Here is a 27,934-nt window from a genome sequence, read left to right as displayed (position 1 = left end):
TTATAATAAACATTATTTTCTAAATAAATTTTAATAAATAACAAATTAATAAAAAAATATTTTTTTTCATATAATTATAGTTCAAATTTAATATAAATTTTTATTTAATAGACCAATAATTATAAATATTTTACTAATAATTAAAATATTAATACAATAATAAATATTTAATTCAATTCATAAATTACGTTCATTTTAGTTAGTTTTAGATCAAAAGTAACGTTATTAACGAACAGTTTGTTTGTTTTCTTCACTTAACTATCGGATCACTTCTTCGTCTTTTTCTTCTTCTTCTTCTTCTTCAAGACATGTGATCCGTATTTGCAAACAATGAACAACTATTTGACGACCGAAACCGCTGAAGAGCTGAATCGTCGGGAATTTCTTCAGCAAAGACACTATCAGTTGCAAAGCGAATTGCAACAGATGGCCCTCGAGTTACCGAAGTTAGTGTCCAATACATCCAATATCACCACCGAATTTGATCCACAAACTCATTGATTGAAACTAATAATATCTTTATTTCATTTTGTTTATCTCTCATGTCTTGTATAGTGTATATCAACAGCGAATGCCATACGAGTTGTTGTCTTCGTTGGCCAACTGTTTGCTCGACAACTCGATCGGTCAGATCGTTAGCGGACTGAAAGACTTGCAGCACATAACCGAACGGTCACTATTCGAGCGAAGACAGAAAGCCGTCGGCAAATTCAGAGGTGTTTACATCACTTGTTTAATGACTTTTTTTTTAAAAAATTGTTTTTAAAACTCGTTTTTCATTCATTCAATTGATATCGTAATCCAAGAAATAAATGAATCAATAGATTGATTGCTAATTGAATTAATTATTGATTTTTTGTTTAATTGAGAAGATTTTTGTTTACAATTTAATTAATACATATATTTACTGTTTTGTATTTATTTATTTATTTACAAGAGATGAAAGTTGAACAACAAAAGAAACACCGATCGGCAACAGTGGATAAGTCGATGACAACCGAAGAGATAGAACGCGATGAAAGGGTATCATAAAAAAAGTGTCACTTATTTTGATTAGATTTTTACATTTTTGTCTAAATTATGTATTAAATGATATTTTTTTTAAACAATACCATGAATTTAGAGACTCGACAGATATATCGATGAAGAAACTAACAAAATTGATATGAAGACTATAAACGAATTGGATCAATCAGTTAGTGAACAATATTTTTATATTATTAGTTACTATTTTTTTTTGTATAAAAATATAATTTTAGTATTTATTTTGATTTTTCTAACATTATATTTAAATTGCAAATTATTTGATTACAATTATTTTTTGAACGGTTAGGTTAGCGACCAACAGGCGACGCTCGAGAGGGCCGGCGTTCCTGGCTTTTATGTGACCAACAATCCGACCGAAATACAGCTACAAATGTATATTTTGGATTTTATTACCCGACTATCGATTGAACCGACCGACAAATATTAGAGTGAATTAGTGATAATAATAATAATAATTTAATTACATTAGCTATTATCGTACATAAACATCACTGTAATTGTTTATATAATATTTTTTATATACTGTATTATAAATTATTTTGGCATGAATTTTGTAAATTAAGCAAATAACTATTAAATTTTATTTTTAAATATATATAATTTTGTTAATTATTTTCTAAGTATAAATTATAGTTATTAGTTTTTTGTGATTTTTATTTTACTGTAAATTATATTTTTGGTAAGCAATTGTCTTATTAAAATTATTTATTCTAATTATGTTATCAATTGCTATTATACTATAACTTAGAAAAAACTAATTAACAATATTTTCATTAAATGATAAGGGTAATTTTAATTTATATATAAAAAATTAATTTATTAACCGGTAATCGTTTTATGTAATATTTTTTTTTAAATACATTACGCTAACATATATGTGCTAATAATATAAAGTAGTAGTAGTTGTAGTAGTGTTAACATAAATTAGCCGACAATTAAGAAAATGAGAGTATAATTAATTTTTTTATAACTAAAATATGTGGGAAAGTAAGCTTTTAATTGAAGTAATTTATTTTACAATATTTGTATATAAAATACTTTTTTTAGATATACTAATTAATACATTTAGTATTTAGGAAATGGACTAAATTTGCTATTAACCGTTACAACGAACCTTTTAATATACAGTATAAATAGGCATTAAAAATGTGAAAGACATGGGATTTATCTTAAAATAAATTGCTCTCAAAATCTGAATTGTGTTTCAGGATTGTTATGAATTAAGCAGAAAAAAATTGAAAGTATTATCGCTTTTCATTGACTTTTTCTTGTATTTCATTGTAGTTATGGTCCGCAAACCCCAAAAAAATTTGGCTAAAATGAATATTTAGATACAATTTGCTGCAAATTGAGTTCATATGGCATTAGATTTGGTGCAAAAGGCAGGAATTAAAATAGAAAAGTAAATCAGGTGTCGACCAAACTGTCATACAATAGCACAGTTTGCTTAGATTTCGAGGCCAGTGCTCAGCCCAATGAGCTCGTTATGAGTCGAAACACTCAATGGACACAATGATCTCAATATATTTATAGTGGGCTAAGATTATTGAGGATTTGAGGTATTGCTGGAAATAACACTATTTAAGACACTCTGAGAGAGAGAGAGAGAGAGAGAGAGAGAGAGAGAGAGAGAGAGAGAGAGAGATCCAGAAGAATAAAACAAAGGACTGGCACTCAAGTAGTTCGTTGGCCTACATATGAGTTCCCCAAATATACAATAGTATTGATATCATATTATGCATAGCACTCTCTTTTTTAGTGTTTATTTTCTCTTCTTTATTTTAAATGTTATATTAATAATAATAATATGTAGAGTTCATTATTACCATTGAAAATACTGTACTTATATAACCCAAAAACACATTATTTTAGTTTTTAACGCCCGACCGGCCATACGGCACAGTCATCGTGCGGCCGAATATTGACCCTTAACTTCTAAGGGATATGGGATAAAAACCATGGGATGTATGTTTAGAAAAAGGATGTTTGTCTTTATAATTCAATATACGATATATTATAACTTACAGCTATAACTACCGGAAACTTGTTCAATGTTAAATATTGAAACCGTTATAACTGTAAATATATGCATACCTGTCCATCCATACAACTTTCCCACAAATATTGCAGATCTGCTAAAAAGCTGCCTCTCTCTCTCTCTTTCTAAAATATCACTTTCCCCTCCATGTATTAGACCCATGTATTGGTACATCCGGTAATGAAAGTTAATAGTCCAATGAAAGTGACTCATATAGCCCATGACCACCAGTGCATTTGGTGGACCAGTCCTTTTCCATGTAAGTCATGGGGTGGACGTGTAGTCGTGTATAAGGTCATAGATAGTAAATCGGTGTCAATAATAAGTTTCACTTATATATATATATATATATATATATCCCGATCCCATTTTTTCTCTCTCAATAACTATGAAAAAATAAATAAATAAATAAAAGCATAACATTTAGAGGGGAACATTGACTAAACTAAACTACCGGTAAGTGCAATTGGCACAGGTATCAGAAACCTATAAACCCCAAAAATTGGATTTCGGACACAAACAGAGGCATTAAGAGGCGATGCCTATAACTTTCAAGAGTAAAATCTGGTCTGAAACGAGTGGTGTGCCCTTCAATTTTGAGCTCATTTTGACCCAAAGTTCCTCAATACTGTCCCATTCACCTACTTTTGTCACCTACTTTGCGCTCAACAGTAGACCAACGCAACCTTCATAAGCACCGATAGCTAGTGCTCTCCGTATGTATGGCAAGGACAGGAGGAGTAGAAAAAGACATACATAAGCATTGGATAGTGTGTTGTATACATAGGATGTAGTGTGTAGTAGTGTGTAAAGCATATGCAATTGTATGGATAATATCCATTGGATATGTATGTACTGTATGTGTGTATGTATTTATGTATGATATCATATCATTGATATGTATGCGCACACCTTATCTCCACTCTCTCGGAGGAACAGTCGACTCGACTAAACCAAAAGGTTAAAAATATATAATAGCTTTGGCGGATGGGCTGACCTTCATTGGCACTGTTATCGTATGGAATATGGATCGGTCTATTGTTGTCGGGGAAGTCATGGTCAAAGTTTAGACCTAATACCGGAGCTGATATTGTGATCAGTCGGCTGAAACCCACCTTATTTTTATGGAGACCCTGAACGGTGGGCCCGACTCACGGTGTCTTTGTATCCATTAATTACCTCATATTATGCGACAATAGATTTAATGAATTTTAAATTATATATATATTCTATATTTTTTATTAATTAAATTATTTTTTTAGGTTATATATTATCTTAATATTTATCTTAATAGGTTATATTTATTTATTATTAATTTACAAAATTCAAATTATTACTTTATTATAGATAAATAGTTAATAAATTTTTTTATGTGTTTTTAATTAGTATGATTATTGCCATTTATTCAATTAAATAATTTTTTCCAAAATTAATATATTCAAATTATTACTAATTAATATCATATTATTATTTTAATTTTATGGACTATTAAAATAACAATTTTGTTTAATAAATGACTTACAAATTAAATTTTATTTTTTATATATCATAGTTACTAAGTTTATTATATATGATTTAACATATTTATAGTCTATTGTTTAAAAAATACAACTCATCTATTGTTAATAAAAATACATCAAATTACTTAATTTTAGTTAATAACAATTGTAAATTTTTTATTGCTAGCCTTTTATATTAAAACTATATTAATCTATTTATTAAATATCAGTGATTTAATAATAGTTATTTGACATACATGTGTAATTCATTGTAAACTAGAGTTGTTAAATGATTTTAAGGAAAATACTGGATATATATAGTGAATAATTTTTTACATTAAATTAGAAAATCATAAAAAATATCTCGGATAATTTTACTAAAAATATATATATATACTTTATTATTTTAATTTAATAAAAATTTACAATACACATATTAAATAGTTTTTTTTAAATTATTTAAATAATATGGAATTGTCCAGGACAAATCATAAACATTTAGTTAGTCTATTGTTAACTCAACCTAACCGACCTTTCCAATTATATACATTGTATGCACTTTTTCTATGCTTTATTGTTAATATATACTACAATATACAGTAGAGACAGACATTCAGCAGTAATACATGATTTCTTTGTACATTACTGTTGGTGGCAATGGGAGAGAAGCCGTTTGAAGCAATACATGCGCTACTGATGGTGGCGTTCAATGGGAAGCCAAGGTTAGGATGAGATCTTTGGTTGAGGCGTTACCCTCGAAACTGTGTCAGTTGAGAGCTATGAAGGTCGCCGCAGAGTTTTCACGGCCACCCGATGCTCTCAACAGCGATTCAAGGCCCACATAGCACCTGATGGCCAACCCTTTGCGTTCATAACTTTTCCGCGATGTATTCGCGACATTGGAGTTCAGACACTCCAGAGCCTCAATATCGGGATGTGCTCTCTCTCTCTCTCTCTCTCTCTTTCTTTCTGTAGAAGTAGTAGTTGTAGTTATGGTAGTAGTAGTCGTAGTAGTAGTAATAGTTCGTAGAGCTATCACTCTAACCAATACGTCAATGTCTCTCTCTTCTCTCTCTCTCTCTCTCTCTCTCTCTCTCTCTCTCACTATTGTTGCTTCACTCGATTTTCCAATACCTAGAAATCCAATGATAATTACATTACTATAAAAAATTCAATGTAGATATTAAATTGCGACTATTAATAAATATATAAATTATACTCTATGTATAATATAGTATTATATTATATTACATTTCTACATTTTGTTTGTTTGTATTAATCTCTACTATATTAACATTTTTTATATGATTAAACATACATTTTCATATATATATATTTATAATATATAATCAATTAATTGGCAACAGTTATCATTTATTTATTAACACTAAATAAATAAAGTTTTTTTAAATTTAGTTATATTTAACTAAATTTAATGATAAAACTAGAATTTATATTTATATAAAATTTTATATGACCATATATTGAAAGTATAATATATAAAATAATTGATAATATTTTATATTAATGGACATTTGTGAATTAAAATGAAATAAAATTAGATTTATATTTTAAAAAAGGCTAATATTTTAGTTATAGTAAAATATAATTCACATTTCAATGAAACAGAAAGCCATAGAAATGGGTTCAAAAAATCTATAATTGTATACAACTTTTTTTGCCTATAATATATCGTTTAAGTGATAACCTAATGTGGTTAACACATAGAAAAATATTCATCCAATGTTATATATTACTGTTAGGAATAAGTTTCGAGACAAACAAAGAAACCTAAGTTTACGTCATTACTGTATGGTCTCTGTTATTGTTGTCATAATTTTTTATAATCAAATCAGTAGTCAATACTTTAGTTTTCATTTGTGATCAGTTGTTTTGGTGATGTCTTCAATAGTAAAAGTGGTAGATAGATTATCATCAAGAGATCCACATATCCGTAATGTCATGCCTAACAAATATCGTCGTGGATAAAGTGCATCAGAGACATTCAAGAAAATTAATGAAGTGTATCCAAATGCTTTCTCTAAAAGCAGAGTATACGAGTGGTTTCAGCGATTTGACAATAAAGACTATTGTCTGGGAGACAAGGAAAGATCGGGTGCGCCATCAAAGGTTAATGACGATTATATCAGATCCCTGATAGATGAAGACCCCAGATTAAGTACCACGGAGATTGGTATGATACTCGAGGTGGACCAAAAGACTGTTTGAATCATTTGGTAAAGATTGGAACTAGATATTTGGCGCGAGTTTGGGTGCCTCATGAGTTTTCACCGGCAAAAAAAGCCAAATGGGTAGTCATTTTTCAAAAATGACCCGCCAAAAGTTGGTAACCCTAGATTGGGAAGTCATGGCTCACCCACCGTATAGCCCAGATATCGCACCGTCCGATTACTATTTGTTCCGATCTTTGAAGCATTTCTTAGATGGTAAACGTTTCAATAACAAAGAGGGGGTCAAAACTGCCATCAATGATTATTTGGCTCTTAAAGACGAAGCCTTCTTCAGCAAAGGGGTGAATGAGTTACCGATGAGATGGCAGAAGATCATAGATAAAGACGGCGAATATTTTATTAATCAAGACATTGATATTAATTAATTAAATTAGTTTCAACTTTTATGCAATTTTGTCTCGAAACTTTTTCCTACCCGTAATATATATATATATAATATAAAAATTAGATTTAAAAAACACAACAACATCTGTAAGTATTAAGTGAGTGAGTTCTTTGACTTATAATTTTCAAATTTGTTTGTTTTATTATTAAAGGTATAAAATATATTAGATATACAGTGTATACACTAATATAATATAGTGTATTGTAAGTACACTAACTATAAAGTACAGTACAGTTAGGTTTATACAGTGTTATTGACATCCAGTATTAGAGTATTATATGATTAATGATAGAGAGAGAGAATGAGAGTATGGATGATAGGGTGCAGTTGTGCGGGCAAAGAGCAATGTCCGGCTCTTGACTGTGCCCTCAGCACGACCTTCAAGTGCATCCATTTGGCAGTGAGACCGCCCTTCAAATGCCTTCCCAATGATCGGCAACGGAAGCTCTCCAAACTATCTATCCTTCATATGAATGGTTAGGGGTCATAGTCCCGGTGCTGTGTGGAGGACAACGCACTGTTAACATTCAAATGTTCATATATTTGACTGCTAGTCGTCCTTCAGCTCTGATTTTAGTAACCAAAGAGTTAAAGAGTTAAAAACTTTTTCCAAAGTTATCCATTGCTTCCGTATCACTCAATCCTATATATAAAATAAAAAAAAGTGAAAGTTTTTTACACTTTCACTCATTCAAGTGATTAGTCATAGAAAATAGAGTTGTAAAATGTTAGTCATAGATATTTTTTTCGGGAATTCACGATTTTTTTTGTTAAAATTTATTAATTGCTCAAATTGTTGGCAATAAATATTTTAAAAATAATATAAAGTATATGCTATAAATAAGCTATTTTATTAAATATTTATTTTAGATTTTATAGAAAATTATATAATATTAAAGTCTTTAAAAAATTATCCCAATTTTCATATTAAATATATGTAAATTAATATATTATTAATTAAGTTAACTAATTAATTAGTAATTATTAATTACTAATTATATTATTATATATAAATGTATAAACTAGTCATACATAATATAGTTAATTCTAGTAAATATTGAAAAATACAATTTCCCGATTTATCCCTAATTAATGCATGTTTTCCCGATTCCAATGATTTTTATCATTTTTATGATACCGCTTCCAATTGTACAGTACAGTCAATAGACTAGGCTTTCTACCAGAGCTACCATTCCTAGAGTTGATAATGTTTTTTTGCCCTATTGGCTCAGGTAACCGTTATAAATATATTGTATACTGTAATATACAGTGTATAGTATATAATGTAATATACTGTACACTGTAAATGATAAATAGATAAAATAGTATCGTAGGCTTACAACTACACCTATTGCTAAATAACAAACAAAAATTAGAGAAACTTATATAAAATTAAATATTGTTTTTGACATTTCCTGATTTATTGAACTGATTGTAATAGTTTTCCAATCAGATTATACATGTATCGTAAATTATCATCGTTTTAATAATGTTTATAATATTTTGAACCATACAAAGTTGTCGATTATAATAAAATATCTTTATTAATATATAAAAAATAATAAACTAATAGCTATACATAAATTTACTGTCTATTACTTAATTATGTTAAACTTCACTTAATAAGTATATATAACTTTAAAAAATTTTAAGCTTAGGTGGGTTTGACATTATAATATAAAGTTATTATTATATAATTCATAATACATTTAATACATTGTATTTGTTTCCTCTATCCGTTGTTTTTTTGAGGTCATTGTAGACCTGATGAGCACCGACCTCAGCGGTCATATGATTGGGTTTGTCGGTAACATCTAAATTGTAGTTATAGTGCACTGTTTTTTTGTGGGTTGACTAAGAGGAAGAATTGGGAGAAAAGCGTACAAAAAGTTGTGTTAAGAGGTGATGATTGTGTCAAAAACGGTCATAAATACCGGTTCGACGAGAATCCGGTGCTCATTAGCGAACTCAATGCACTCATCGATAGCTTCTTTACCTCATTATCGTGAACCAGATGTCACACAGCACTGGTGGCTCACTCTTCCTGTAATCAGTAGTTAATTGATAGGCAAATCCAAACCAATTGGTTACCTCCGGTTATGTCTGATATACAGTACAATTATCTATAATGACCGGTCAGTATAACGGCATTCAGGGAACAGATATTACCGATCATTTAGACGTTTATTTTCTCTATTATAATATTATAGATGACCCGTTAGAGTCATAATAATTATAATATAGTGTAATATTGAAGAATTCTAAGACATGGATCAACTACTTAGCCTTTACAACACATTCTTTTCATAATTTAGATATTTTTGCTAAATTTAAATTTCAGTTTAGTTTTTAAAATAAAGTTTATTAAATAAACATAATTTTTCAAACTTGTATAAAAATTACTGTAATATTAATTATATTACTGTTATATTATATATTTTACAACAATAGTTAATAACTCTTCACTTATTAGATACACAGTTGATTTGGTTAAATTAAAAATATAGAAAAATTTCATATATAATATCATTTAATATAAAAATCAAAATTACGGTAATCAGTTAATTTTATACAATAAAAGATAATTCAATTATTATAATAATAATGTTTAGAAAATTGTTTGATTTGAAAGAAATATTTTTAGTATTAAAATTAAAACTACAACTATTAAAAGTATCACATGTTTATTGATAATCATATTATAATTATTATATCTTATTAATCATAAAAAATTATTATTGTATGATATTATATGATAACATAAAAATGTTTACTTCAATTTTTTGTAAATATGCTTTACTTATTTTTTTCAAATATATATATATATTCTAATGAAATATGAAATTATTAATATTAAAAAAAGTCGTCGTCATTGTAATCATAATCTAGAGATTCATTGAAATCATATATGTCTTCAATTTGTTCATCAAAAGTCATATTATCCATTAAACTAACTAACAGTTTATCCGAAGTTTCAGTTTTATCAACTAATGAAACTTTACTGAAAATTGGAAATTGTTTGATTAAATTGTCAAACTTAGCTATGTTTTGGTCGACCAAACTATTATCGCAAGCAATGCCCAACTTTTCAAGTCGTTTCCTAATTTGATCCAACTCTTTGATTATCTCTTGTTTCTCAATGATGTCAATACAGTAGGGAATACTAGGAGTGGCATATCGTCTCAATTCTTCAATTGGTGTTCTTGTTTTCAACGGTTGAAATTTGATTTGTTTGTAGAGACCCGTGGACTCTAGTGATGTATAATGTTGATGAGCACAGACAGCCAAATCGGGATAATGGCGCTGATTAAATGACTCGGCTTCGGGTAAATCCAGAAGTCGGGCAAATGGTAGCAAATTTTCACTGTACTTCTCAATGAATGCACTCTTCGCTGCCCTGATTTTGTGGATGTCCTCCACGACCGACGAAATAATCAATGCTTTACTATGGCAGTCATCAGCGTATTTCAGACTCAATTTAAACCATTTAAGACCAGAATATTCATTTGCCATTAAAACGAATCGATAAAAATCACGAACTGCTAAATCTTCAGAAGAAGTCTTATTAAAGCTGTGGCAAATCAAATGATAAATCAATTTATTATACGAATACATGACTTGCTTTGTCGTAGCAAACAGTTCCGGTCGGACCACAAATTCACCGCATTTGAGCTCAAGACCGTACGTCGGGTATCTGATATACATTACGGCTCCATAACCTCTAATTCGCCGTTTAGTCCATTCTTCGAGATATTTGACGTCACTTTTGCCGGCAATAATGAATAGCAAAAAATGATTGGCCTTTAACTGGTGATCGGATATGTTGGCACTCGTGTCCAACTTTATGCCGAAGTACTTCTTGTATTGATCATCACTAATATATACTATATTATCGCCAAATATTTGTTTGATTAATGTCATAATCGACGGCTCAGACAATATCGCTGACCACCAGAGCTGATGAAAACCATTTTGCGACACATTCTTCATATTCTTTGTCCACCGATGACAGTGTGATGTGGCCGTGAAATACTTTAATCGCGAGATAAACAACGGGTCATCACCCGGACTGTCGGGCAATACGAGTGGTGGCGGCAACTGTTGTCCATTAGATGTCATCGGCTTTTGTAGGTCTGATTTGGTGTCGCCAACTGATCCATCAGTTGATTGATACACAACTGTTGATTCATCAACTGATGCCATAATATTGGTATTAAAAAATTAGTCGACAATTAATTTGTTAATTGTTTTTATATCAAACATCTGTTATTGTTATCATTTAATATCAAATTACAACTATTTTTTGCAAAACAAATGTTGTTTTCATAACTTTTCGCAATTTTTTTTGTATTTAATTTATTTTCTATAATAATATTTATCCACAACTTCTGTGACTTGTAATCAATGGAAATATTATGTAATTATTTTTATTTAAAACTTTATTTAATTATTTTTATTTAAAACTTTATTTAATTATTTTTATTTAAAACTTTATTTAATTATTTTTATTTAAAACTTTATTTAATTATTTTTATTTAAAACTTTATTTAATTATTTTTATTTAAAACTTTATTTAATTATTTTTATTTAAAACTTTATTTAATTATTTTTATTTAAAACTTTATTTAATTATTTTTATTTAAAACTTTATTTAATTATTTTTATTTAAAACTTTATTTAATTATTTTTATTTAAAACTTTATTTAATTATTTTTATTTAAAAAAATTAATAATTAGTAATTTTCAGTTTGATTTCATACTACAATACAGTATTTAAGTGATAAAAATAACAAAATAAATAATTCCTAAAATATTTAATACTATATTGATATTAAATGAGTCATTAATTGCTTGTCTTAACAATAATATATAAAATAAAACTCAAAAATTCATATATAGATATTGACAAATTGATGTCCGACTCTTTGAAGCTTAATATCTCAATAATTGATTGATAAAATTATACCAACTTTTGGTAAAAAAGGTTATATCCTCAAAAATATAGCATAAAATTTATGTTAAATAGTTTTAAAATTATAACAAAATAAATGAGAAAATGCATGTATATATATTAATATCTCTAAATTGTTATATTTAAATTCATTATTAATACATATTTAATGACACAATTTTTTTTTAATTCATATAAAGTCATTAATTTTTATACATTAATAAATTAAATTCAAATAATTTTGTTAAAAATCAATGCTTTTCTATAAACTTTTTAATCATTTATTTCTGTATAAATGTTGAAATTTTTAATAAAATATGTGTATGTGTAGTGAAATTTTATCAAAAAATGATCCGTATTATATAATATCTATTTTCTTGATTAATATAGTTTGACGTCTCTAATAATTATAGATAAATATAAATAATATAATATACTAAATAATAAATTTAATATTTTGAAACAAAATATAAATCATAAAATTAAAAATAAAATAAATTATCTAGTTCAATTAGTCACTATATCAGATAATCAATTTGTTTAACAATCAGTCAGTCATAATAATGCATTAATGGAATTGTATTAATTTTTTATTAATTATTAGATTTTGATATACAGATAGTTTAATATCATGAAAACAAAGTCTAAATTCTGAACAATCAATTTCATAGACTAAACTATAATCACAATCAATGTCCAACATTTCAAGTTGTTTCCTACTATTGTCTAACTCTTGGCGACTATTTTTACAATTGATTTTAAGACCGGCATATCTTCTCAATACTTCAATCGGTGTTTTTGTTTTCAACGGTTGAAATTTGATTTGTCTGTAGAGACTATGACATGACTTAAAGTATTGATGGGCACATACAGCCAGATCAGAATAATGGCGCTGATTCGGCTTCGGGTAGATTAGCCAACCGGGCGAATGGCACCAACCATTCACCGTACTTATCAATGAATGCCGTCTTCGCTGCTCTGATTTTGTGGATGTCCTCCACGACCGACGATATGATGAACGCGTGATGATAGCACTCATTGGCGTAAATCAGACTCATTTCAAACCATTTGAAACCCGAATATTTATTAGCCTTTAAAACAAATCGATAAAACATATTAATCGCTAAATCTTCAGATTTTTCAATTTGTTTGGTCGTATGAATTAACAAATTAGAGATCAAATCTTCATATGAATACAAGAGTTGCTTTGTTGTTACAAACAGATCCAATCGGATCACAAATTGTCCATTTTTGAGCTCAAGACCTCACGTTACGTATTTGTCATACATTTCTGCCCCAAACCCTTTAATTCGCAGTTCAATCCTTTTCTCAAAATATTTGACATCACTTTTGCCGGCAATTGTTAACAGCAAAAAAAATGATAAAAATTAGTCGACAATTAATGCCTTTTTTATCAATACATCTTATATAATACAACTTTTTATATAAAAAGTTATTGTAATATATTTTTCTATAACTTATCTGATAATTACTGTAAGTGTTATATTATTTTATAACAGTTTTATTTAATTATTTACAATATAAAAATATTTAATTATCAATATTGAATTATTATAAATTTTTATGCTTATTATAAACTAATTTTATAATATTTTTATGACATAATTTTGTATTAAATAAATATATTTATGTATTGTTGCGTTTTTTAAATATTTTACAATTAAACAAGTTAATTTATTTAAATAATTAATATAAATTATAGTTTTAACATGTTGTTAATGTTGCTTAATAAATCTATATGATTTTAATTTATTTAATATTTTATCTATCATTTAACATAATTAATATATTGTTTTTATTCACTGACAGTAATAAACATTATTAAAGTAATTTAGAAATACCATTATTTTATATTAAACATAATTAATAAGTAAATGATTACTTATTATTATACTTATAGTAGTTATAATAAATCATTATTTAAAAACTACTAATTATTATGCTTGTAAAAAAATATAACCTACCTTGAAATAATTAGTTATTCATCTAAAACTATTAAAATATAAATAAATCATATATATATACATATATATTAAAATTTATTTTTATTTACAATATATAAAATGCATTACAAAAATAAGGCACAATTAATAGTAATAAAAAATGCTTATTTATGAATAAAAATTATATAAATTTAAGTAAAACTAACATTTTTAACATTACGTATATGTATGTGTGTTGCCATTCAATTTCTAATTTTTTTGTTGTTCATATGACATGTAAAATACAAATAAAATATTATTATTATTCAAATAATTATTATTTTCACATCAAAATCTCTTCAATAACTTGATTTACATCACAGTTAAAACAAATATTTTTTTAAATAAATATATATTTTAAATAGATTTTTCAGTAATAAAAATAATTTTTATCCATCAAAACAAACACATTAATAAAATCCGTTATAAAAAATGTCAAAACCTTTTTTTATTTTTTTATAATACATAATAAAATGTTTGTCCATAAAAATAATCAATATTAATAACTTTGCATTATTATAAAATATATAAACTTTATATATATATATAATCATTTTGCGCAAAAACACATATTTAAAACAAACATAAAAATGTTGCCATAAATATATACTAATTAATAATAATAATAATATCATTATTTAATACAATTAGATTTTTTCAAAATAATAATTAATTAATATTTGTTCGTTATCTTTGTATATATTATGTAAATAATATATAATGTAAATTAATAGCAGCAATAATAAGCACTATTTAAGATAAAACATTAATAAAAATAGGAAATGACTTGTGGTTTATATATAATTTACTAAAAATATACCAAATATACTGTATAATAATAAAAATAATAATCAATTTATAACATTACTTAAATATTGTTTGGGAAAAACATTTATGCCATAAAAAACAAATATATAGCTATTATTATAGTTATTATTAAAATCCTGAATTGGTTTTATGAAATATTTTTTATACATTTATGAAATGACAACTCTTTAAAAAATCCAATAAAAAACTATATTATATAATTGTATATGATAAAATAATAATTATAATTATTATAATTATATATAAAATAACGTTTTTATACATAAACATTGTCCATAAAAATAATCAATAATTTTTTTGATTTCATTGCAATTAATAGATACGATTGATTGCATCTTTCATTAACAATATAACACACACATCAACAGTCGACACACAAAACTATTAAATATAAAAAAATAAAAATATTTGTCTAACAAAAAAATCTCTTATTTGCAGTTTTTTACGATGAAGTGGTGATCATAGAGACCGCTTCTACCGTTCCTCCTGTCGTTCCATTGCTATCACTAGGCTGTCCATCATTTTCGATCTCTCGCTGAGCTTTCGAGATGTTCACCTTAGACTTGAGTGACTCCTGTTGTGAGACCTCTCCAAACATTTTCATCTTCTCTTGAAAACTCAGTTTTTCCGGTTTGATAGCCGGCCTCTGAATTTGTGCGGAACGTCTGGCCTCTATCCGCTGGCGGGGGTCATTGTAGACCTCTTGAGCACCGATCACACCGGGTGTGTTTCCGGCAACATCGGAATGGTTGCCCAATGCTTCGTCAATGTCTTGTAATGTAAAACTGCTATTTTGATGGTTTGTTACGTCAGTGTCAAGTCGCTCAGTGTCTTCGTCTTCTATGGCTTCGGCCGGCGTGTCATTCCACGAGACCTTTTTGGGGATATGGTTGGCATTGTCGGAAAGATCGCCATTGCGTAGTGCCGACGGATATTTTGACGAATTATCGAGTGTTGAATTATATTCACTCTTTGGTGGCGGAACTGACTGGTAGGCCGACGAAGTTGTCATCAGTAAGCGGTCGAGTCGTTGCGGCGCTTCAAGTGGTGGCGGAGAGTTGGGTAATGGCGGCGGGATTTCGTTGCTATATTTGTCGACCACTTGTGATGCAAATGACTGAGTCTTTGACGACGGAATAAAACCTCTATAACGAAGTTCTTCATCCTTTTTTAAAAAATAAAATAATTAGAAACTCTTTGTATTTTAATTATCATTAAATTACAAATATCATACCTGTCTTCGTTTAGCTTCTCGTATAAGTTTTTCCTCCTCCATCTGTGCCGCTTCCAGTTCCTGATGTCGTCTGTTCTCTTCTAACCTTAATTGTCTCAATCTTTCTTCTTGTGCTTCCAATTGATTGTTATGATTGTTTAGTTGTGTTCGTTTAGCCCATTCCTCAAGATTAGGTCTAAAATTTTGCTGCTGTTGTTTAAGCTGCTGTTCGCGTTCAACTCGTCGCTGTCGTGTCCTTTCGATGTCCTGTTTCATAGATAACATTCTTTCTCTGTTATCCGCTCTGTCCAACACTTCGTCATCTTCTTCTTCTTCTTCATCGCCACCCATTTCATCAGCTCTTCGTTGAAATTCTTTTTCAATTAGCAATTTTCTAAGTCTTTCCTCGTGTTGTGGCGTCCGATACGGAAGCGCCTCCAAGTATTTGATCTCTTCATCTCTATTTCGTTTTGACTCTTCGAGTCGCTGTTGAATCGCCTAATTTTTTTCCAAAATAAATCAATTAATCAAATTGTTATTTATTGGGCAAACTTTCAATAATATAAATGCAAAAATGATTTTTTAAAATTTGTTTTCAATGCAAACAAGAAAATAGTGGTAATATTAAAATAAAATAAAAATTCATTTAAAAGAATTCAAATAATAAAAGTATTTTAAATAATTTTTTATTTATTTTACTTTTTATGTTATGTTAGCACAAGTAGTGAATAAATGAGAGAAGTATTGAGTTATTTATTAGTTTTGATGGAAATCCTTGAATAAAGAGAGCAGTGGTTGTTGTTGTTGTGTTTGCATTAGTAGATTACAGAGAAAAATAAATAAAGTTATAAAAGAGATGAATGAAATGAGACATTAGTTTTTTAAGTGTTTAAAATTTACATCAATATATCAAACCTTATTGTTAAGAGTAGTTTTCAAGTATAATATATTATAACAAACTATTAATATAAAAATTCAAAGTAATGGTGTGACATAAAAATTAATTACCCGTTCTTTTTCCTCCCTTTCCCAGGGAGAGGGACTGACAACACCCGATTGAGTTTTGCGTAAATCGTTATTATTATTATTATTTATGACTCGACTATTATTCAGAGCGTCAGTAAAGGGCGTCTTTTGAGAGCCAGTGTTTGGTGACCGCAACGGTTCCGATTGACGGGAAGGTGGATAACCAGATGGCCCGTATCGATAGCTAACATTTGGCGGCGGAGGCGGGGGTTGTTGTTGAGGTATGGCATCCTGTTGGTAGGAGTTACGATTATAAGAATTATTTTGGCCATAATTTTGAAGTAATTGTGCGGCCGATGATTTTGGTTTGGGCGCGGGTTGTGGTGGCGGAGGCATCATTCGCATGTGTGAGCCTCCATTCATTGGCATTTGCTGTGAAGGATAATATGGCTGTTGGCGCGGTGGAGGAGCCCATTGTCCATTGGGCTGACCTCCTGGAACACGCAATTGCGAGTTCATATACGGACCACCCGGTAATGTTCTATCCTCCCGTCGCTTAACTTCCTCTCTAATTTCATCCATTTTGGCCTCTTGTCTCATCAAATCCCGTTGTCGTGAGTCGCCATACGGTGGATGTGGTGGCGGATAGTTTCGTGACGGGTACTCAATAATTGGCTGGGTTTCATTATAGTCCACTCGGCCTCCCATTCCTTGGTTGGGGTATTGTTGCTGTGAGTATTGAAAATGATCGCCAGTGGTCATCATATTGGGATTCATTCCTAACGGCGGTCGCGGAGAAGTAGGCGTAGTCGGACTGTTTGGCATTTGACCGATATATTGATCGCTATCACGAATAGCTACGTGTGCAGAGATTGGTCTCGCATTTTGCGTAGCATACTGTTGGCCATCGGCTTGAAGTGATTGATGAGAGCTATGCATCGGTATGCGTTGTGGGGCTGAATTAGGAGATGGTTTGGGATTTATTTGGTATAACTGTATGTTCTGGTAGTGTCGTTCCTCGGGATACAGTTGTTGCGATTGAGACATTCGCTGTTGTGAATGAATACTAAGTTGAGAGTCGGGACGGGATGGACTATAGTTAGCACCGATAGTGTTATAGTTGCCGATCGGGTGATGTGTGCCATAGTTTCGCATTTCATTAGTTCGCCCCGAGTTAAACTCGGACATAGACTTTGGCATTGAATTGAATTGTGGGTGCGTTGGCGGTCCTGAATAGGGCGGCGGAATTTCATTGGCTATGCGACGGTGCTGTTGAAGTACAGACGGTGGAGGCGGTACACCACCGTTAGATTGGGTCATTGGGCCACCATCGACAAGTGTTGGCACACTTTTGGACGCCTGTATGCGGGACTGTTGTTGTTGGTGCTGTAGGTGTTGTGCACTGGCATTCATATTGTTTCTGTGGGCCCGCATCTGGAGCTCCTGTTCGTGATTTACTCGACTCGGTATATCGCGTTCACTCATTCGACGCGGATTTCCATAGCCTGGAGGGGGTAATAGTATTAAAAAAATGAGGAATGGGATGTAAAACAATTTGTTTGCTTAATACTTTAATACTTGTAATATTCACGATATATAAGTGGCAGTTATGAGTGCATAACAGCAGAAAAAAACAAAAACAAAAAATATTTAATGCATTCATATAAAAGAGAAAAAAGATTTTATAATCTCATAATAAATGATAAAATAATTGAATTATTTAAAAAATGCAATCAAAAAAAATTAAAGACCAAAAACAGTTAGGCAAACGAAACGAATCAAAAATCATGAAAAACAAGATTTTTAGCGCAAAACAAATTTTTTTTCAAGTCTTAAATTATATTTTATAAATTAGTTTTGTATTTAATTGTAAAAACCATTTGTATTAAATATATCTATCTCTCTTTCTCAATGAGATTGCAATCACAATATTATTTTGAAACAAAAAAAGAAACAAATTAAATGATTAGGTATTATAAAAATAATCAAAAACAACAAAAACATACAAAATAGCTAATGTTATGACTATTACTACTACTATTATACAAACCGCAAAAAATAATTAATGAATAAAAAACGACAATCAAAATCATCAAAACAATAGATAACAGGTTTTTAAAGTTAAGAAAAGTTACAAAAAGATATTAATCAAAGAAAAGAAAGAAATACCAGAAATCATGACATTAGTGTTGTTTTTGTTGTTTGCATTATTATTATCATTATTGTGATTATAATTACTATAACAATTAAGCGCTTCATCCGATCGGTTAGTGTTTTGTGTGCATACAGAGGAACTGTTAGTCGATGACGAGGAGGGCATACATGAGACACAGTCACACTTTGCCAAAGATATTTGATTGAGCGACACATCAATGAGATATGACTTCCGATTATTGAACAGTTCATTGGATTTCACTTTTAATGAATTGGCATAATATTTGCTTATTTGTTGACATATGCGACAGTTATTGAATATTTCATTACATAGGGAACAGTTGCTAATACAGGAACAGATGCTATTGGGGTTGGAATTTAGCGACTCATCACTCAGGCATTTAAACAATAGCATGTTTGACATACCCTTCCCTATTGGAACTGTCAATCGATTAGTTTGATTATCACAAAAACATTTATAATCACATTTGTTTTTATTGCTATAGTTAGCAGTATTTGTCAGTATCATTGACTTGGACTGTGGCACCGGTCGCTTATTATGGCACGGCTTCTTATAATTTGACAATTTTTGTCGCAATTGCATAAATAGTGCACTTTTAATGTACGTTAAGGCATGAGATGTCGATCCCATCTTCTTTGGTGTCGCGCATTCATCGGTAGACATCTGTTTCTTAGCTCTGGAAGACTGTCGATCTAATGTCTGAATATTCTCCCAATTATTTGTATCCATTTGATTCTCATTAGACAACAATAGATCATCATTTAGTTGATCATCAAATATATTGGACACACACAGAGTTTGATCAGAGTTTAGTTCAATTTGGTTGCAATAATTATACGCAATGTTAACCAATGATTCAAGACTTGAGTAATTCTTCAGCAAATGCTTACACTCGACATCATTGCAATCATTATTATTAATCAATTGGTATTTAGTATGTGCTGGCGATAATGGTGTTGAAGAGGCTAATCCATTACCCAAAAAAGATATAGACAGAGATAGAGTGGACAAATGGAAAGTTAGGAAAGAAAGAGAGATAGGGAGAGCACAGGGAGTAGAAAAACAGTACACAACTAGTTATATAACAATAGATAACAATTTGAGATAAATTATTCAATTACTATACTTATTCATTGCATCAGAAAACAAACAAAACAATTTTTTTTGCTAATACACTAAAACAGCAAAAAACTTCTTAATGATTGTAACTTTAAATAAACACAATTAAAGTATAATCAAAATAGTTTTGTTAAACCAAAAGCAATCYAAACAACAACAAAAATTAATCAAATTATCTTTAAATTAACAAAAACAAATTGTTGTGTCCATTAAAACAAAATTAGTGAAATTATTATCGATATATCGTGATTTTCTAGTGCATAGATAATCACATCGACAAACAAATAAACAATTCAAAAAAATATAACAAAAATCTTTCGTAAACCAATTGATCAAAATGAATGGCATTCCCTTTATATACCCAAAAATATTTATAAATTATTTTAAGACTACAGTACCTCTTGCTATGGATGGCGAGGGTTGTGCCAGAATGCCTGCCAGTCCGTGATATATTGCTCCCTGTTTTGCGACCTCCAGTGTTACGATTGGCCCGGTTTGGGTCATTAATTCAGCGGCACGTTCTTGGGTTATGCCTATCAGTGAATTGCCGTCCACTTTTAGCAATTGGTCGCCCGCTTTCAAGCGTCCGTCCTATCAATTAGTAAACCAATAACTTAGTGTTAGCTATGATATTAAAATGCTTTTAATAGCTTAAAATCAATTCAAATCACTAAATAATAAGATAGCATTAAAATTCAATATAAAACTATTTTTATTGTTGAGGATTTAAAAAGTAATAAAATATTGATCTCTCAATACTTACCAAATCAGCTGCACCGCCCTTAACCACTGATTTAATATAGATGCCCAGCCGGTCCTGTGATTGGGTCACACCTCTGGCCGCAACTATGCTTAATCCCATACCGTTATTGCTTTTCTGTAGTTTTAACAGTTGGACTTCAGGCTCACTAAAAGCTGATGCAGTGGATCCACGGGTTGATGGCGGACCCATTTGCATTTGTAAGTGTGGCGGCGGTGGTCCTTGAGAAGAAGCAAGTGTTGGTTGTGTCATAAGTAAAGATGATGTCATAGACATGGGTGCCGTTGACATTGATGGCGGTTGTGTAGGTCCAGGCCCACTATCAGTTTGAGTTTCGGGTCCAACATTGGGTGGATGTAGTTCTCTAATTTTAGGACTACTTTGTATAGACATCATATATATCGTCCAATCACCGCATGATGTCGGCTGAACTGTCACCTGACAGAGTCCCATCTGAACCATTGGTTGGACAAATTCTATTAGACCCGACGGAATGCCCGAAACAATTTCACACGAGTATCCATCTTCGGGCAATAAAAACGGTAATTGAAGATCAGGCTCCTCTTCGAGTTGAACATCTCTGCCTTCTTGTCTGGCCATCTCATCGGCCACTTCAGCCACTTTAACCAATGCCTCAATCATTTCCCGAGGAATTGGGGGTTCATTAGCAGATGGTTCATAGCGTTCAAGAATTTGCCGCATTTGTAATGAATTCAATTTAGAGCACTTCTCAGATATCGCAGTGATATCTTCGGGATTACTTTTGGGTGATTGAAGTAAATGTGCCGTTTGGACAATACAGTTAAGATGACAATCGGCGGCCAATTCGAGGCCCTGTTTTTCAGCCCATACACGCATTTGAATAAGTCGTTTGCGAATTCGTTGCGCCCAAACACGGGTACAGTAGTTGACAGTAGAGTCGGTACAACCGATAACTTTGTTAAACAACCACATATTGATGTAATGAAAAAGTTGCGAAAATAGTTGTATAGTTAGAGCGGCATTCACTCGACACCGGCGAAGTAAACCCATGGCATTGGACAGTATGATAAGTAGCTTAGATGTGGTTACTGTTACATTGTCGTCGACACTGTCATCACAATCTTCGAGTATGGCTGGAAGTGCTGTCTGCAGTTCCGAGTGTTCGCATATAACTAGACTCCGGAAAGCAAACTGAACAGCTTCGGCCAGTATGTCCTGTGCATCAAAAGTAAAAGCACTCAAGTGTTTGTCCTGTTTGAGAAAGTGCAACAACTCGGATGAGTTGGCCAACCAAAAGGCCAGGTGTGATGGCTCGTGATAACGATCTTCAATCACGCGATGAATAAGATTCGCCACTTTATTAGCAAATGATGTCAACCGATGAGCTCTTTCTTCTGGTGTTATTTCGGGCTTAAAATGTGTCGACGCTCTGAACCGGAAAGCCATGTAAACTATTAAAAAAAGGATAGATATTATAGATTTAATTGCTAATCAATATAAATTTACTATAAGTCTAAAATCACTACTAAAAAACTACATAAAACTTTTATTATACATGAATATGCATTCATTTAGGCGATACGGCACACTAGTTATGGGATACTTAATCTAAAAGCATTAGTAGTCAACAATTTTGTTTGTCTGTGTGTGAGAGAGAGAGGAGTTAGATATAGCTCAGGTAGCCAAAGCCAAGTCTCTCTCTATGGGTGACATAATACTAGAGTAATACTATTTAATACATGAATAAATCTGTGGGATCAGCATCAGTAAGTGCATGCATTTTGATTTAATCAAAATAAAAAGTTCACGTTTTATATATTTAATAATAAAAAAATAGTAATACGATAGACTTATAGTTAAAATATATACTGTATATACATATATAAAAAGTAAATTTATAGTCTTATCGATTAAAGCCGAGCACAACATTTACAGTAATTTTATTTATTATATACATAGCATTGAAAATACTGGTATTTTTCAAATATATATATAAATACAGCTCTCAAAGAGTCCAAATTGAAACTCTAGAAAAAACTAAACTTTGAAACCACTTTGAATAATAACAATAACACGTTTCACATATAACTGTAAACAAACACCAATATATATACGTATAATATAACTGTATATAAATAAATATATATATATATTACACATGATATATATGTATATAAATTTTAAAATAGTTTTCATTTTCATTGAAATGAAAATTAAATTCCTTTTGAAAACTGGTGTTTATATAAACACAATTTTATGTGAAAAATGTTAACCTCCCTCTCATATGAAAATCTACTGTCACTTTATTACTATACATATCACTGAATAAACAGTCAATTTGATTTAAACAACACTTTAGACATTTTCACGTATTTATATCAACTTTGCCTAAATTGCTATAAAAATAAAGTTAAAAGCGATAAATATTTTAACTAAAATTTTTTGGATATAATCTAATTAAAACAAAAATATTGTATATTTGTATTAAAAATTATAATGAATACACTGTGCATATCTGGTATATATAAATGATATGTATATATAATATAAAAGACAAACAAATGAGTAATTATCTCAATTTATGGCCAAAAACCTATACCACAACAACAAACTGGTAATCAAATTACAACAAGCAATTCAAAGAGTAAATTGAGTGATAAAATTAGATTTCAAATGAAATGCTTGAACGCAATGTAAATGATGTGTTAAGAGATAGCAATAATTTTAGGGGAAGAGTATATGTTATATATTAGTTTCTATGTGTATATACAGTATATATGTTATGTATTAAGTACTCACTTGTATAGGTGACGGACAGTTTGAATTGCACTCCATTGGGATCAATAAGATTTATAATTTGATTAAGGAATGCGTCCTCACGTTCCTGCCAGAGCTCCAGTATGGCTGGCAATATAGGATCAGTACCTTTTCGCATAGTACTAACACTGTTGGTCAATGATTGTTGACTACTATCTCCACCGATGACGACCCCGTTTCCCATCATTGGTCGTCCATTCATAGCGCCAATCGGTTCATCAGATTTTTTCGATAGTCTTTCGTCTCTCGATGTCAACGAAGTGGTCTCGACGTTACCGTCGGCGTCAAAAGTGGTTTCATAGCTGCCGCGCGAATGCGGTGCCGCTAATCTAATGTCTTCGGGCATCTTTCTAAGACTTCCATGAACGGTACCTCTCATGAGAGATGGTGACAATTGTCTAGATTGATCCTCAAGCGGATCAATAAACTTAAATGTATGTATTTTTCCAAATCTGACGAGCATACCGTGTCTTAAGATAGTTGTCTCGTAAATTCTGATGCCGTTTACATAAGTCTCGGCATCTCTACTGCTGGGCGTAACGGTAACAATGCCTTCGGTGTGAGCAATAACACAATGTCTTGCCTGGACATTGGGTCCATACAGTTGTAGACACTGTGACGGAACGTGGTTTGTCGAACTGGACCTTTCGCTGCCCACTTCAGTCATATTGACGTATAAGTAGTGTTTTTTAGGCATTCCTTTGGTAATTTCACTGCCATCGGGATTGGTCTCTACCAGATAGGGTAGCTTTTCGAGCGACTCATCATATTTGGTAAATCCGGCCTCCATTTCGCCTTTGATTTGTTTTGGTTTCTTCTTTTTCTTACGCGGCTGATAGTCGGCTGGTCGCCGGCGTATGTGAAACGTTAGGACACCTCTGGCCTTGTTGTGCGCCTTTTCAATAGATAGTGGACAGTCGTCGTCATCCAATATATACTCCCGAATACCGGCCGAATTGTGCAAATCGGCAATCGAGTTAACGTCACCGTTAGATACGGGAACAATTAGCTGAACCAAACAGTAAACGTTTGGATCTTCTTTTTCTTTGCCGTACTTTTCCAATATCTCTTTGACGGCGTGTGAAGCGGTGTCGCGATCGGACAACAATATTGTTTTGTATGGCACGTCCGGGTTTATGGACTCACCGAATATCCTTAAAGTGCCGCCTAAACGAAGAAAACACAATATATTTCAATATAACATTACTATATAAATCTCAAGAAACAACATTTGGATGACAACCCAAATCGGTTGGCAAACAATTGACAGAAATAAATGTCACAAATAATGTCAAGAAGATATGGGTTGTGGTGTATGTGTGACACTACGTCACCATTACTACCACAACCATCACTACTGGACATGACTGATAGGTACTGACCTGCTTCGACACCTCCTTCTTGACTGTATTGTTGTAACTTCTTCTCGAGTTTTTGTTGTCTGCGTCGTCTCATAACGGCTTCGGGATTACTAATACTGCGGGTAAAGCTCGTCTCAGGCATTTCGGTGTAAAGTTTTTCGGCTAATGAGTCCTTATTATCGCCGTCTTTATTATCCCCGCCTTTGGCCTTAAGCTGTTTCTCGCGTTTCTTTTGCTCCTTTTTCTCGCGTTTCGATAGTTTTCGTTTAAACTTATTCTCGTCGCCGGCACTGCCGATGCCGGGCAAACAGGTTCGGTCGTTCATACGGCGCAACAGAAAGCGGCCTTCGCGGTCATCGCGATGCCAATTGAGTTGCACGAGTAGTGGCAGCTCTTCTTCGGCTAGTTTGCGTTCGTCGCCGTTTTCGTGCACTTCGTAGAGACCGTATTCGGGAACCGACAACATTCGGATGTCGGGCCGAAATTTTTCTATAAGTATGTTGATCACATCACGGGAGGTGGCAGTGGACGCTACGCGTATACATTTGGTGGCCACTTTGGCGCCCGCGTCCTGGAAGTAGTAGCGCATCACACCGTGAAATTCAAGAGCATCGTTGGGCTCCGATATGGAAAACAGGTCGACTCGGTTGGCGTTCCACTCATTAATTAGCCGAACCAAGTGTTGCCTGTGCTCCGTGTGATCCCTTTCCTGCACAACACGCTTATCCATGTCATCCATGGCGCACAAGTATGTGTTGTTGTTGTTGATGCTGTTGTGTCACTCCTATTGTCGATGATGTCTATCACACATATGTAAGGCCACTGATTACTATTAAAAGCACTGTTAGCACACACTTGTTGTGGTCATCACTTGTTGTCATTTAATTGTAACATTTGAAGGCACTATTGGTTTATATTATTATTTTTTAGGTACTGTTTAGTAGTACACACACTATAGGATTGTTGTGTCCGACAAATGCATTGATTTCTGCAAACAGTGTTCACTGTATTGTCTCTTACTTTGTGTGTATATTAAGTCTATTGGCAGCCAATGCTTATGACAAGTGCTGGCAATGGCTCTCTCACTGTATATACCAGTGCTTATTACACCAGTCAGTCATACACTTGAAACACAACACTCCATAACTATTGCCAATAGTTGTGGCAAACATTTATCCTACCAGTGCTTTCTCATGATATGATAAGCGCTTTGAGGAGAACCTGTTTTCCACATACTTGTGCCCCAATACATGACACATACACACACACAGTGAGGCACTCACCCATCCGATAGGCTGTCCATCTGTTAGCAAATACGCACAGCATATACACCACAAACACAATGGTATTTCAATGATAATTCCCTAACCATTGAATGACAATTGACCGGCAAAATCATGTCAGCCGTTGTCAATACCATAAGACTACAACCACTTAAAGAGTATCTCAAGAAACGATTTATAGCCGTATCTGACCAATGGTTGACCACTGTGTTGACCGCAAACACGGATGTGACCAACGAAATGGTATATCAACAGTGGCTGAACACCGATATTGGCCAAACCAGTCCCGTGTCACAGTTACCCACCGATTGTAGTCAAATAAAACTGGATAATTCAAACCGAAAACCAGTTAAGATGACAATCAATAACAAATATGCTGTCCAAGTGAGTGTCCACCGATAACTTACCGGCAATCGCGCCAACCAATTGATATGATATTTATTAAAGTATACGACAATTTAGATCAACTCGATTGAAGACATTAGTCGACCGAAAATTTTATCAGAAACAGACGCTTTGGATGACGATCTGAGTTCGGAAAACTCTGATGAAGACTCGGAAAATCGGTCGTCGACTATGTTTAAGCGTCAAAAAGCTAAACCAAAGAAAGTGATGACCAAAAAAGGTGCCCGAGTTTTGTCAATGATACTGAGCGACGGCATCACTCAGTGTAAAGCCATTGAATACAAGCCGATCGACAGTCTGTCCATTGCGACGCCCGTCGGCTCAAAACTGTTACTTTCGGGTCCTATTGATATCTACTCAGCTGTTATGCTACTCAACTCGAAACATGTGACCGTTTTGGGCGGTAGTATACCAATACCTGATCGGACAACGAACCGCCGGTAGTAGTAGTAGTCATAGTGACTCATACTGTGTGTGTGTGTGTAAGACAGTGACACCGGCATTAAGTTATTACACCCACACATCCGATATTCATTGATATCTTGTTTAAGGGGTGCCATCACTTCCTCTGATAATTTCAAGTCAAAACTAATAATATGTTATGAAATCAATACAACTGTTTGTTATTATTTTTCATATTAATAAAAAGTTTTTTTATTTTTTTTTATTAATGTTTTTTTATTAGATTACAAACGCATGTATTTGTAATAAATTATTAGTCATCTGTTTTTTTCATGATTATGAATTGTTTGATATTATTAATAATACTGTAATAAAGTTATTGTAAATGTTTTTAAATATTTATTCAAATATTTATATAAAGTCATTATTAATAATTATATTAATAAA

At 31.7% G+C, this 27,934-nt stretch overlaps 3 protein-coding genes across 4 annotated transcripts; 2 read left to right on the top strand and 1 right to left on the bottom strand.

The window, feature by feature from the left end:
- The first annotated feature begins 203 nt into the window (after positions 1–203).
- On the top strand, positions 204–1,568 carry LOC128960960 (protein DGCR6L-like). The gene is made up of 5 exons (XM_054307144.1): positions 204–446; positions 556–716; positions 938–1,023; positions 1,124–1,195; positions 1,334–1,568. Exons 1-5 carry the CDS (start codon positions 331–333, stop codon positions 1,472–1,474), a joined length of 576 nt encoding a protein of 191 aa, XP_054163119.1. The 5' UTR covers positions 204–330; the 3' UTR covers positions 1,475–1,568.
- Positions 1,569–15,251: 13,683 nt separating this feature from the next.
- Positions 15,252–26,619, bottom strand: LOC128961899 (afadin-like). 2 transcript variants are annotated; one of them, XM_054308209.1, is made up of 7 exons: positions 25,419–26,584; positions 24,019–25,203; positions 21,241–22,670; positions 20,876–21,068; positions 17,225–18,687; positions 16,238–16,714; positions 15,252–16,168 (listed from the first exon to the last, which is right to left on the bottom strand). In XM_054308209.1, exons 1-7 carry the CDS (start codon positions 26,134–26,136, stop codon positions 15,446–15,448), a joined length of 6,189 nt encoding a protein of 2,062 aa, XP_054164184.1. In that variant the 5' UTR covers positions 26,137–26,584; the 3' UTR covers positions 15,252–15,445. The 2 variants fall into 2 exon arrangements, 1 of the variants encoding a protein (XP_054164184.1); XR_008484617.1 differs by lacking the exon at positions 15,252–16,168 and adding an exon at positions 16,916–16,990 and having other exon boundaries at positions 16,650–16,714; positions 25,419–26,619.
- A 127-nt stretch (positions 26,620–26,746) lies between these two features.
- Positions 26,747–27,648, top strand: LOC128961916 (recQ-mediated genome instability protein 1-like). Its single transcript, XM_054308239.1, has 2 exons — positions 26,747–27,064; positions 27,143–27,648. Exons 1-2 carry the CDS (start codon positions 26,795–26,797, stop codon positions 27,527–27,529), a joined length of 657 nt encoding a protein of 218 aa, XP_054164214.1. The 5' UTR covers positions 26,747–26,794; the 3' UTR covers positions 27,530–27,648.
- Positions 27,649–27,934: the final 286 nt, after the last annotated feature.

This window comes from Oppia nitens, unplaced genomic scaffold, assembly GCF_028296485.1.
Source record: "Oppia nitens isolate AA-2021 unplaced genomic scaffold, nextdenovo-longstitch-racon4-pilon3 scaffold5_pilon_pilon_pilon, whole genome shotgun sequence".
NCBI lineage: Eukaryota > Metazoa > Arthropoda > Arachnida > Sarcoptiformes > Oppiidae > Oppia > Oppia nitens.
This window is presented reverse-complemented; position numbering and strand designations above follow the sequence as displayed.

Coding starts and splice junctions, on each gene's coding strand:
- LOC128960960 (XM_054307144.1), top strand. CDS start 331: ATGAACAACTATTTGACGACCGAAACCGCTGAAGAGCTGAATCGTCGG. Junction 717..937: donor AGCCGTCGGCAAATTCAGAG/GTGTTTACATCA, acceptor TTTATTTACAAG/AGATGAAAGTTGAACAACAA. Junction 1,196..1,333: donor TAAACGAATTGGATCAATCA/GTTAGTGAACAA, acceptor TTGAACGGTTAG/GTTAGCGACCAACAGGCGAC.
- LOC128961899 (XM_054308209.1), bottom strand. CDS start 26,136: ATGGATGACATGGATAAGCGTGTTGTGCAGGAAAGGGATCACACGGAG. Junction 21,069..21,240: donor AGGGCGGTGCAGCTGATTTG/GTAAGTATTGAG, acceptor ACTAATTGATAG/GACGGACGCTTGAAAGCGGG. Junction 18,688..20,875: donor CTCGCCATCCATAGCAAGAG/GTACTGTAGTCT, acceptor TACCCCCTCCAG/GCTATGGAAATCCGCGTCGA.
- LOC128961916 (XM_054308239.1), top strand. CDS start 26,795: ATGTCAGCCGTTGTCAATACCATAAGACTACAACCACTTAAAGAGTAT. Junction 27,065..27,142: donor ATAACAAATATGCTGTCCAA/GTGAGTGTCCAC, acceptor ACGACAATTTAG/ATCAACTCGATTGAAGACAT.